This window comes from Nannospalax galili, unplaced genomic scaffold (genome assembly GCF_000622305.1).
Source record: "Nannospalax galili isolate Female #2095 unplaced genomic scaffold, S.galili_v1.0 scaffold2618, whole genome shotgun sequence".
In the NCBI taxonomy this organism is placed as follows: domain Eukaryota; kingdom Metazoa; phylum Chordata; class Mammalia; order Rodentia; family Spalacidae; genus Nannospalax; species Nannospalax galili.
In genome coordinates this window covers 363693-377254 of record NW_008341419.1, presented here as the reverse complement: position 1 = coordinate 377254, position 13562 = coordinate 363693, and the positions used below count along the sequence as shown (strand labels likewise).

Here is a 13562-nt window from a genome sequence, read left to right as displayed (position 1 = left end):
TTGGTCTAAGACCATGGACCTCCTTATTTAATAAAAATTTTGGTTTTCATGTGTTTGTTTATGTATGTGCGTGTTTTCATATATGTGTGTGGTTGTAATTGAACTTGTAAAATTATTTTTTGTTTGTTGGTTTGTGTGTTTGTCTGTCTTGGAGACATGGTCTTACTTGGTAGCCCAGGCTGTCTCTGTAGTCATGATCCTTCCCAACTCAGCCTCTCCTTCTGGCTGCTGGGATTTCAGGTTTAAAGCCTATTCTGTTATCTTTAGAATGTGAGTAGAATATGAGCAACCAAAGTTGTTTGTATAAGAAATCCCAGTACTCGGAAGGTGGAATTGGACAACAATGAGTTTGAGGCCAGCCTGGACTACTTAGAGAGTTCTAGGTAAGCCTGGGCTACAAAGTGAGACCCTGCCTTAAAGATACATGGAAACAAAATAAAATTTGATTTTTGCACAGTGTCATTATCCTCTTTGGAAAAGTTAAAAGGCTTTTTCACCTTACCTCCCTGCTAATCAATCAAGAACTATATTAACAAATTTGTAGTATTGGGCCACTTTTGCATTTTTAGTAAAGTCCTTTGGTTGCCACAAACATTTTAATGTAACAGTGGTTTATTTTTCAAAAAGTTATTTTATCTCAGATTCCTGTACTAAAGAGGAAGTACTTATACAAATTATCTTTTCAAAATATTTTTAATATTTTATTTATTTTTATTTTATGTGTATAAGTGTACTCCCTGCATGTGTGTAAGTGTACCTGTGTCATGCAATGCCCACAGAGGTCAGAAGAGGATGTCAGATCCTCTGGAACTGGAGTTACAAATGGTTGTTATCCACCATGTGGGTGCTGGGAATCGAACCTGGGTATTTTGCAAGAGCAGCCAGTGCTCTTAACCACTGAGCCATGTCTCCAGCCCCTGAAAATATTTTTAAAGATTTTGGAATCTATGCTATGTTTGGTAAAATAAATTAGGGATTTGTTCTGCTGTGCGTCAAAGTCATTTAAGTAGCACGTGTAAATCAAGGCAATCTAACCCTGGCCCAGATGTCATAGAGGATTCCTTCAGGGCATCATTATTGAGTTTTTATAAGTCCATTTGGCATTCCAATAGAAATTTTAATTTTCACAGAAATTTACTCATTTCATGAAGATGTCAACATTGATTTGCATACAAGTAGGTAAATGATCCCTTCTGGTTTAATTTCCCCTATTGGAGTAATTAACTCCCCTGAACTCACAGATAACTCAATATTTGAATATTTGTACTTTCTTCCTTTTTGATTAGATTGATTATTGTTTTTCTACTGATTATCCCTCAAAAAACTACTCTTAAAATTAACTCATCAATTTATCTTAATAATTCCATTTTGCTATCGCCCTTAGGCCTTCTAACTAGTTGTTAAATACATTTACTTAAAATTTTCACCTTTAATAACATGTGAGTTTAATGCATAATTTTCAGTCTAACTTTTTAACCACATCCCACATAGTGTATAACAAGCTCCTTTATCATTGTGTTCAAGAAACATAATTTCATATTCCTTTCATTTTGTTTCTCCTTCAGCCAAATATTTATTTAATAGTGGATTTCTTAATTTCAGGTAAAATGGTCTTTTATTGGGGGGGGTAGAGATGGCTGCTGTTCCTACTGTGACCCATCATGCTTTGCGGTGGATGCTTGTCACTGGCTTGGGGAAGAATGGAAACCTCAACTCCTTCCCTCCACTTTCTCCTATCTATTCACTGGTACCATGGAACACTGGCCACTAGCTTGCTTTTTATATTATGTGGGGTTTGGAGTTGGTGTTTTAGCATCTTTGTAACTTTGTTGTTATGAGGAGACACAAATAAAATAAAATAATAAAATAAAAAATAAAATAAAATAAACTGTGTCACCCTGATAGCTCATCATAGTTCCCTAATAGTGTGTGTGTGTGTGTGTGTGTGTGTGTGTGTGTGTACAGTTATGTGTATGTGTATGTGCTGGGGTGTGTGGGTATGTAGGTGCAGGTAGACGTGCATATATGTGTAGTGATCAGAGGTCAATCTCAAATGTCATTCCTTTGGCGCCATCTACTTCGTGGCTTTTAAAACAGGGTGTCTCACTTTTCACTGGAACTTACAGACTGCCAGGCTGGCTGGCAGTGAACCCCAGGGATCTGCCAGGCTCCATCTCCCCAGTGCTGTGGTTTCAACTGAAGGTCCCTTGAGTTCTAGAGAATCAAACTGAGATCGTCATGCTTTACCAAATGAGCCATGTCCCCAGTCTAGCACTGTAAATTTCTTCTTAAAGATGTATTCTATTTTTATTTACCTGTCTGTATATGTGAAGATAAGCCATGAAGACCAGAAGAGAGTACTGGATCCCCTGGAGCTGATTTATAGGTGATTGTAAGTCACCCAGTGTACGTGCTGGGAATCAAACTGGGATCCTCTTCAAGAGCAGCAGATGCTTTTAACCACTGAGCCATCTCTCCAGTCCCTAGCTCCCTAAATTTTTAATGATGGACTTCTGCCTCAAAGGTGCTAGTTTGAAAAATCCAAAACCCAACTTCCCAATTCTTTAGAGGCAAAAATGTAAAGTTGTTTGAATAAGGGGTGCACAGTAAATACCCATCATGTCAAATCAGGAATAACTACTCTGAATATGTCGTCATGATTAAATGTTTATATTTTCTGCAGGAAAATCCGAATTGAAATTATGAACCATTTTCTTGCAGAAGATAAGCCTGAATAAACACCTTAGGCACATGATGCAACATATTCTCGAGAAGGCAGTCCTGCCTTTGATGAGAACACTGGAGCTTCAGATACCTGTGGGATGGCATCCAGGAATGGGTATATAATTTATAGAGTCTGGATAGTTGCAGCTGACAATCGTTCTATGCTCCTTATGACGAATGCAGGAGACACCCATAGGAGAGAGGGAAATGATATCCCATTTTTTTTTACCAATGAAAGTCAAATCCAGATACACCTGTATGAAATACATCCAAACCTATGTTCACATATTAGGATCATGAACTGATGTCTGGAGTTCTGTCGCTTTGTTGTTACAGACAATGGAAAGTCTATCTTAGAAAAACATGATAAGCTTAAAACGAATTTCAAAATTAATAATCTGTTAAAACTTTTCTAGTACAAGGCAAATGCTTAGCACTAAAAGATAAGAAAATAAAGGTGTTCCATCTGGTCCCCAAAGGACCAGGACTTGGCATATGGATGCAAGGGGGGATGTCAGTATGAACTCAAGAAATGAAGGCCATGTGGAGACTGTCAGGACTAAGCACAAATGGATACATCCTAAAAATATAAGCAAAACATTCAACAAGCACTGAGGCGTCTACTGTAGAATGTGGGAAAAGTGACTCAAGGGGAGACCACTGGAGGAAGGCTTGGAGAGACAGCAGGGTTTCCTCCATTTTAGTAACACCTGACTTCTGCCTCAAAGAAGAACATGGAGAGAGGTGGAGAGAGGCTCAGTGGATAAGAGCACTGGCTGCTCCTGCAGAGGACCCAGGTTCCATTCCCATCACCCACGTGGACATCTATCAACCATCCATAACTCCAGTTCCAGGGGATCCAATGCCCTATTGTGACCTCTTCAGGCACTGCATGACATGGGTGCACATATAGGCAAGCAATACACTCATACACATAAAGTAAAAATAAGAAATGAAATATTTTTAAAAAGAAAGGACTTGGAGCCACATACATATGAGAATGAAGCAAGGCACAGGGAGCAGGAGCCAGACTAGCAGGGTGGAATCACCCAGCCATCTGAGAGATGGGAAGGAAGGAGGGGGCTTACACTGTAAGAGCTTAAGAAACAGCTCACAGTGCTATAATTTTACCTTTAACTCTATAAATAACCTGAAGCAAGTTTTCATATAAATCAGAGAAAACCTAAGATATTGTGAAAATTTAAGAAGTTATATCCAGTCCATAAGGTCATCAATAGCAAATACAGAATCAAGTATTCCTGCTAGGAACCAAACAGTCCAAAAAGATGCCTGGTCCTATATGAACGCTTGACTTTCACATGGTAAACCTACTTTTGAACTGTGTGTGTATATGTGTGTGTGTGCACGTGTGTGTGTGTGTGTATATGTGTGTGTGTGTGTGTTGCACGTGCAGAGAGAAGAAAATCTCTGGTGTCATTGTTCAGGTGATGTCCTTGCTGTTAGCTTGAGACAGTACTTCTCACTGTGTGCAGCTCTTCAAAGTAGGGTAGGCTGGCTGGCCAGGGAGGCCTAGAGATCCACCTGCCTCTGCCTCCCCAGCACCCTAACAACCATAAATCCCTGGGCTCAACCCCCCAAAACATATAGACCTGAAATCCTATCATTGGTAAAGTGGAAGCAGAAGGATTAGGAGTCCAAAGTCAACTTGACATAAAGTATCATAACGAATCATATGTGTGTGCACAACTGATTTTTTTACATGATAACCAGAGGTTCCATGGCATAAAGAATAAATCATTTGGAGCCAAAAGACCTGGTAGAAGTATGCACAGCCATTGCTGTGTGGGGGAAGTCATTTCAAGTACGTCAAGTGTAAGACTTGACATCTGAACAATGATCAAGATAACAGTAATCACTCATTCTCTTATTGTGAGAATTAAGTAAGATTTCCCACACCAAGAGCTCTGTAAACCAAAGGCTACTACACAAGAGATTACTGAATGGCCTGCTCTCCACAGACTTCCTCCTCTCAGAGATACCCTTTTCCTCTCTTCCCCACACAATCTGATCTATCAGCAGAACCAGGGTGTTCTTGGAGCAGAGCCCCAAACCAACCACGTTTCCCACAGCCCTTGCTCCTGGTAAAAGGAAGCTTCGACTGCCAATTAGACAGAGAGCAGGCAAGCCTCATCCTCCTGCTTGCCCTCTATTCTTGCTCCCTACAGTCTCAAGTCCAAGTTGGAGCCAGCACAATCTATGCAGCATTCACCCAAACAGAATCACTGCCCTACTCCAATGCCCGACCCCACAGCCTGCCTCCACACTACAAAGAAAGCTTGACCCCCAACAGCCCAAGGTTCTAGGACAGCTAAGGTCTAGTCACAACTAGTCATCTATCACTAGTCACTCTGTGCTACTCTGCCTGTGCAGTCCTACCCAGAGACCTTGTATGACTTGCTTCTTGTTTGTGGAAGTTTCAAGAAGGTAATACAGTTCAGATTTCACTATATCAAGGAAGTCTTTCTGAAACACTAAAGAAGTGAGACTCCCCTTAGCTCTGTCTGTCTGATCACTCTGCCTTTTCTTCCTCACGTTCTTCTGTTCTGAAATTACATCATTTATGTATATGTTTATGTCTCCACTATGATATAACCATCACGGTCAAAGGCTTTGCCTACACCTGTGAACAGCTGCATCCCAGTTCTCTGCAACCGACAGAGGCTCCAAGTTTTCCATATTAAAGAGTGAAAACATTTTTCCTCACCCTTTTAGCTTACATATTATGCGTGTCACAGAAACTAACAAAGTACTCATAAGCAACTCAATGCTGTGAGGGAAACTTGAATATTCAAAAGGCACTGAGAGGCTTCATCTCACCTTGGAATTGGAAGTAGACTCCAAGAAACAAAGTCTGTTGCCGAACCCCTCTGCCGCCAGGCACAGCTTCTGCTGCTCTTTGTGGACGACCGCAGTACACTGAAGAACCACTCCATCATCCTGCAGAGAGAGAAAGAGGAGGAAGGATGAGATGCCACATGACTGGTCTGAGTCAGATTGAGAAATCGGATTTTAGTGCCTATTAAAACCCAAGCTGTGCAGGTTAGTTTTACTGTCATCGTGACACAATCTAGAATCCTCTGGGAAGGGACTCTTCATCTGGAATTATTTAGACCAAGTTGGCCTGTGGGCACGTCTGAAGGGGGACTGTCTTGATGGTTACTTGATGTGGGAAGACCCAGCCCAATGTGGGAGGGTACCACTCCCTCCACAGTAGGGTCCTGAACAGTGCAGGAAAGGAGGAAGCTGGCTGAGAGCAAACAAGGATAAGTTCATTTTATTATTTTATTATTATTATGTATATGATACACTGCCTGCTTGTATGTGAGTACACCCGTGTTGTGCAGTGCTGTGGAGATCAAAAGAGGGCTTCGGATTCCCCTGGAGCTGGAGTTAAAGATGGTTCACAGCTGCCATGTGGGTGTTGGGAATTGAACCTGGGTCCTCTGCAAGAGCAGTCAGTGCTCTTAACTGCTGAGCCATCTCTCCAGCCCCAAGGACATGGTCATTTCCTCTTCACTCCTGACTAGGGGTGTGATGTGACTACCTGCTTGAGCTTCTGCCTTGACTTCCCCCAACCGATGGACTGCAATGTGGAATTAAAAGTTAAATGAACCCTGTCTTCCCTATATTGCCTACACACACACACACACACACACACGCACACATGCAAGCAGGCACACACATACACACCCAGCTTTACAGTATCAATTTCTTAGGCACTTTCATTTCCAAGGGGCAGGAAGGACAGGGCTAAAGCCATTCAAATTAATCAGGAGCTTTTCACTGTCATTTCTGCTTACCAGAGGCAGCCTGCAAGATAAGTGACACGGATCCTCTTATTCCCACCCTCACACATGGCTTTGACCATCCAAAGTGCCAAGAAACCATTGTTGTAATCTGAGGACATCAAAATCCTCAAGAATGGAGCAGATCCTAAAGGCCAGCACATACATCATTCCAAAACTAACACATGCAAACAAGCCAATACTGAACTTCTGGGTTCACACTGACTGTAAATAATCCTAGCCCAACACACGTTAGCAATCTGATCCTAGTTGAAATGATCTTGGTCTGCTTTAATAGGTATAGAGAGGCCATTTGTAAGTTCAGTCCTCTGAAATGCAACCTGAGATCCTAATCAATTAATGAAACAGGATTCAAGGAAAAGTTGATCAACAGGATGACTCGGTACAGAGTGTCATCCTCAGTTATAAAAGAAGCAGGGACTCAGGGTTAAACAGGACCCTAAGCAAGGCTAGCCTGGGATACACAGCAAGCTCAGGGCCAGCCCCATCCCCTGCAAAAAGAAATGAGTAAAATCTGCCACTTCAGTTCTGCCACATACTAGGTCATGTGATCTTAGGCAAAGTATTCAATCTCTAAAGTGATGACGTAAGAGAAAGTACTTACAAAATGACTGACGTAAGAGAAAGTACTTACACAGTGACAGACATAAATCTCACTACATAGATGTTACAGTGAGAAGCGAGGTTTTTTGGTAACAATGGGTCTCATTTAATAGGTTTGATTACCAATTAGAGGAAGCCTAAGAAGAATTTGTATTTTGTGTGTGCATGTTCATGTGTGTACATGTGTGCGGAGCCCAGTGGTCTGAATAGGGTATCTTCCTCAGTCACTCTCCACATATCTTTCTGTTATTGTTTTGGTTTGGTTTGGGCTTTTTAAGACAGGATCTCCCTGTAGCCCTAGCAGCCCTGGAAATCAATATGTAAACCAGGCTGGCCTTGATCTCACAGAGATCCATCTGCCTCTCTCTCTCTCTCTAGTGCTAGGACTAAAGGGTGCACCAACACGCCCAGCTTTCTACCATATCTTTTCGGACAAAGTCTTGCTGAACTTAGCTCACTCGTTTAGATAGGCTGCTGGACAGTGAGCCCAGGGATCTTCTCCTTTCTCCTCCCCAGTGCTGGGCTGGGATTATAGGCATGTACTGCTAAGCCTCTTTGGTTTGTTTGTTTGTTTGCTTTGCTTTGCTTTGCTTTGATTGTTTGGGGCTTTTGTCTGTTTTTTTTTGTTTTTTGTTTTTTTTTTTAACATGGCTTCTAGGGACTCAAATTCATGTCCTACAGCTTGAGTGGCACACCCTTGTCTGGCTAACTTCCCCAGTCCACTGCTTGTATTTTGACATGTCAACTGCAAAGTCACAGAAGGACACATAACAAAAATAAGATAGTCATCAACCTTTTCAATTAGACTCAAAGGGAAAGAGGAAACACAATGTATCCCAGAAGCCCTTTAACAAGATAGAATTGCAGAGTGAAGATGATTAGGTGAGATAAGTCTTAAAAAGTGGAAAATAAGCTGTTTTGGTTAACTCAAGGAAAATGCTGTATTCATTTGAAAAGGTGCAATTCTAGTCACATTAAGACCTTTGCACTGTTTGCTGTTTTCTTTTATTTCCTATGGAGCAGCAGCTTGGATAGTGGGTAGACAGCACCGACTCAGTGAAAGCCAGTTGCTAGCAACTGCCTCCCAACTCCCCTCCAGATGCTGTTAATTTTGAGTGAACATTCATTTTACTTGAAAAGCCATTTTCTGGGGGAAAATTAGCCTGTTTTTCCTTATAAGCATGAACTAATGTAAAACACTCATATTCAGTGTGGCGATAATAAAAGATCATGAGTGCTTCACATAATCAACTAGGAGATCAAAGATATCTGGTGTTTTTCCAATACGCGGTATAATGAGAAAGAGCTGAAAATTCGCCGATGTGCTCAAAGGCTTTCCGCATCCCAGGAGGCTCTGCTATTTCATCTTTCTTGTCTCCTGGACCTAGCTCTAACATGTAAACAACACTCCTGAGAAAAAGAGCCTTTGGGGGATACGGAAGACTACCAGAATACTATTTAGCGAATAATTATTTTAATGCATGAATTAACGGCCGTTTGGGAGAGAGACGACAGTGAGTGTGGGGTAGGTAGGAGGAAGAAGATGCAATGTAGGGGTCCAATGAGAACAGCACCACTGGCAAATCAGTTACTGAAGCTGTGGGGTATGGCTGTCCCTCACTGTTCCCTTGGGGTGCGAAGACCATTCACACATAATACAAAAGAGAAAATGCGGCACCAAGGGACTTCCTCACCAAGGGCTCTGCACACGTTTCTAGGCATTCAGTCATTAAATCTAATATATCTGAATCTGAAAGCCATTCCCATGCTGGTTTAAAGTGAATTGATGTGTTTACTTGATACTGGCAGGGATGTTTCCTCAAAGCTTAGCAGGCCGCCTCTATTGCCGGTGGACCTTGCTAAAATGCACATTCCTATTCTGTAGGACTTGGGAGGGTAGACTGTGATTGTATTTCTAACAAATGCACAAGGGTAAGGACCATTCTCTGAGTAACTAGGATACAGAATGGGTCTCACAAAGGGTAGGGATGCTAGGAGGTACTAGGAGGTACAGGTGGTCTCCTGCAAGAGTTTAAGAGGCCTCCAATAAACAACTGATGCTAAAATAAGTCTACAGCTGGCGATGTAGCTCAGTTGACAGAGTGCTTGCCTAACATACACAAAGCCCTGTGGTCAACCCCCAGCACTGCATAAACTGAATGTGGAAGGGGCACAACTGTAACCCAGCACTAGGGAGAGGTAGGTAGAAGACTCAGAAGTCCAGTGTCATCCTAGGCTATACAGTGAGTTTGAGACCAGTCTGAGATGCAAAACCCTGCCTCCAAAACAAACTAGATAGAGATGATAGATGGTGATGATAGTTAGATAGATAGATGATAGATTGATAGACGATAGATAGATGATGATGATTGATAGATGATAGTTGATAGATGATAGATAGATAGATAGATAGATAGATAGATAGATAGATAGATAGATAGACAGACAGACAGGTAGATAATGAGTAAATAAACCAGTCTATGTTCTTTGGATAAAATACAAATTGTAAAGCTTAGGTGGAGATGTCCATCAATTACATCAGGCAAAGAATGATGCTAAACAATGCATTCAACGACTCTGTAATCTATGCAACTGACTCATTTACACAGTTTCCCTTCGCTGTTGTGCCTTCATCTTGGGTGACAGAGGTCAGAAGCCAAGTACCACTATGTTCAGAAGAGCTCAATTGCACTACCAAAGAGACAGGCTACAGACACAGCTGTCAATAATGAGTCAACTCAAAATGCAGACACTAACCTGACATGCCCACAGAGCTCTATCTAGTTTACCTGGGAGCAATTTCTGTTTTACATCCCAGTAAGTGAATGGTTCCCTTTTTTGATAGAAAGTAATAAATAGTGAAGACTTGATGGACCAAACACAAACCATCTGCCAGATCCCTTTCATTACTCCATCACTCGTCTGCAAGTAGGCTTTACATGTGAGAACTTATGAAAAGGAACTAGACTTTATCTCCTGATGCAACCCATTTATAGCAAGTCTTGTTATAATTAATGCATAAATGATAGGTGTGTGAGGGCATAATTTGTATACATATATAATTTGTATAATGTCGTGCTGGATAGCTTTAGTTGTCCAACTTGACACAGCTGGGTAGAGGGAGTATCAGTTGAGGAATTTCCCCCATTGGACTGGCCTGTGGCCATGTCTGTGGAGCATTTTCTTGATTGTTGAGTGATGTGGGAGGGCCCAGCCCCACCATGGGTGGTGCCATCTCTGGGCAGGTGGGCCTGTGTTGTATAAGAAAGCAGGCTGAGCGGGGCCAGGAGAGCACATTTGAAACAACAAATTGATCTTTCTTTATGCAATTCTGAATGGAACAGTAAATTTTAGAAAATATTTTGGAAGAAACTTCATGAAGTTGGGTGTGTGGCACAGGCCTGTAATCCCAGCAGTTGGTAGGCAGAGGCAGGAGGATCAAGAGTTCGAGACCTGCCTGGCTGGGGACATGGCTCAATTGGTAGAGTTCTTTTAAAAACTATTCAATTTTATATATAGCAATGCAAGTTACATATAATGCAACACTGCAATAGAATGATTTGACACAGTATTTGGGGGAATTTAGGGTTTTTTGAGACAGGGTATCCCTGTAATCCCAGCTGACCTGTAGACCAGGCTGACCTTGATTTCACAGAAATCTACTTGCCTTTGCTTCCCAAGTGCTGGGATTAAAAGTGTGCACCACTGACCTGGCTATACAGTTTTCAACAAAAGAATAAAGGGAAAATGCTCAGGTTCAGGTTATAAAACCCCTCCCCCTAGAAAAAAAATTTAAAGAATCATTTTTTTCTAAATGGATCAATGTACAAAAATACGGCTGGTCATATCTAATTCCTATCGCACTAAGAGACAGAAATGAAAGCCCGATTCTTACGATCACTGCCTCATAGGAATAACTCATTCTTCTGGAATGTAACAATAATAATGGTTCTTGCTACTTCGATACACAGAAAGTTGAATTCCCATCCCCTGGTAGAGTACTTGCCAAGCACGCATGAAGCCTGGAGTTTGATTCCCAGCTCCACATAAACTGTGTGGTGGCACACATCTGTGATCCCAGCCCTCGGAAGGTGGAGGCGGGAAATCAGGAGCTCAAGTCATCCTCAACACAAGTTTGAGGCAAGCCTGGGCTACCTGAGACACTGCCTCAGAAACCAAATATACAACAGAAACGAGGAAAAGAAGGAACAAAATGAGCAAACCTGGCATTACAGAAAACCCTTGAAGGGCTCCCCATTGCTCTAGGATAAAGGCCCAGATGCCTTTGGCCTCTAAGACCTTGCATCACAGTTTGTGGCCAGGCCACCATCTCTCACCAACCTCCTCTCTTCTACATTCCCATAGGCCTTTTAAGCCCCTATGTCCATCTTCCGGTTAACATCTGTTCATCTTTCAGATTTAAACTCAGGCATCCAATCCAGTCATCAGCCTTCCCTGACCCACCAGGCAGCATTTTCTGCTTTAGACTGGTCACTGTAATCTTCCCATTAGTGACCCTGGTCATTATGCATTCATTTCTATAGCTACTTAATGTCCAGTTATTGAACTGGGGTTATTATTACTTAGACACATAGCGCCAAAACCATAATGTCAAGAGTGTGAGAAGTCAGTAAGGATGAATAAATGATTGAATTCATAAGAATACCAAATGAACAAATAAAAAGCCAAAATTTCAAATGAGCAAGTACTGCTAAATTAGCACAACCCTTTCTGCTCACAGAAGACATTTCAGTTCAAGAACCAAGGTGAGCATGAAGTCTTTTTCAGGGCTAAGGCTTTCTGCTTGCCCACAAATCCCATAACCACATCAGTGATGATATAGGCAAATATGGGTCTAAGCAAAAAAGAGGGATAAGACATTGATTTGGGAATGCCTAGGGACATCATCCATGGACAGACTGTACACTGGCTGATCCCAAACCAAAGAAATGAAGTAGGAACCCTCTGCAGAGACAGGAAATGCTAAGTGGCTCTGGAGAGAGCCAGAACATGGGGGAAAGGGAAGTCCAGAGCCTGGAACCAGAAGCAGTTAGAACCTGACTCAGATGTGCTGATGAGTGTGAGGGACAGTGAGAAGAGGATTGAGTTGGGTTGAGTTCTAGAGGATATTTGGGATTATAACATTTTGTAGCAGAGTCTCTTGCCATGGAGCCTAGGCTACCCTCAAATCCACAATCCTCCCGCCTCTGCCTCTCAAGTGCTGGAATCCTAGGCATGTGCCACCATGCTCGGCAAGTGTTAGCAGCTCTGAGCAAAGCTAGCTTAGCTGTGGCTCCCACATCCGTGGGACTCACATAAGAAAATCCACTCCCGTGGTGTTCAAATGAGGAATGTACCCCATAAGCGCCAAGTATTTGAACACTTGGCCCCGGTCGGTGATGCTGTTTGTGGGGGTTTGGGAGGTTCAGCCTTGTGGCAGAAGCACGTCACTGGGGGATGGCTCTGAGAGTTCAGAGCCATGTCCCATTTCCAGTTTCTTTCTTCACTTCCTGTGCCTGCTTGGAGATGTGATTGCTTGTCTTCCTGCTGTGGCTGCCTCCCGCCATGCCTCCCATGCCATGATGGACTCTGATCTCTCTAGAACCGTAAGCCCAATAAACTCTTCCTTCTATAAACTGCCTTGGTCATGGTGTTTTATCACTGCAATAGAAAAGTAACTGATACAACTCCCTTCCACCATTGGCCAGCCTATTCATCACAGCGACTCCTTGGTCCTCACCACCTGACATTAGGTTAGACGGCTCTTTGCTTTTGCTGGTTCTTCAATTATCTGAGCCCTTTCCATGTATAGTTCAGTGGGGGAACAGACTGCAAGTTCTACAAGGGAAAGGGCTTTGTCCTACTTGCTAATGAGACTCACCAAGGTCAGTAAGAATGCTGGCCCACAGAAAACAGTCAAGACCTTCTGCTGAATGGATGGAAGAAAATGACTCCGATTCCCCAACAGCTTACAGGAGCGTCTGCCTTTAAGTAATATTTATCAAACAAAGATGCTCAGCCTTCAGTACTAGCATCTTGGAGCCTGTGAACAATTCAGACACAACTAAGTATTTTATTCATTTTTCCTGGCACTTCCATATTAAGTTCCCAACTGCTATCCAGGAGCTGAGCTCATAAACCATGAGAGTGACAAGCTACTTGCAGATAGGGATCAGAGCTTTCCAGCTCCTTCAACGAGATCCTGCCCTTCTGTGCGAGGTCTGAGCACAAGAGCAGGAACAAGATCAGGCCTGTCCATTGGTCCATCCCTGTGTCTGACTCTGTGTCCAGTGAACACAGTGGGCTGAATAAACCACTACAGATTCCAGACCACCTTTGTTCATAAATACATGCCGCTGTGTTGACAGATAGAATCACCTTTTAAGATGACAGCCTATTTCCAATTAA

At 42.5% G+C, this 13562-nt stretch overlaps 1 protein-coding gene across 1 annotated transcript in view; it reads right to left on the bottom strand.

The window, feature by feature from the left end:
- The window catches only part of LOC103737145 (ryanodine receptor 2), a 216733-nt gene extending 210932 nt beyond the window's left edge, over positions 1-5801 (bottom strand). Inside the window, exons 1-2 of the mRNA XM_008836859.1 lie at positions 5796-5801; positions 5563-5682 (exon numbers count right to left, since the gene is read on the bottom strand). Of these exons, the coding sequence (XP_008835081.1) occupies positions 5563-5682; positions 5796-5801 (126 nt within the window). The remainder of the gene's footprint in view (positions 1-5562; positions 5683-5795) is intronic.
- Between the last annotated feature and the right edge of the window lie 7761 nt (positions 5802-13562).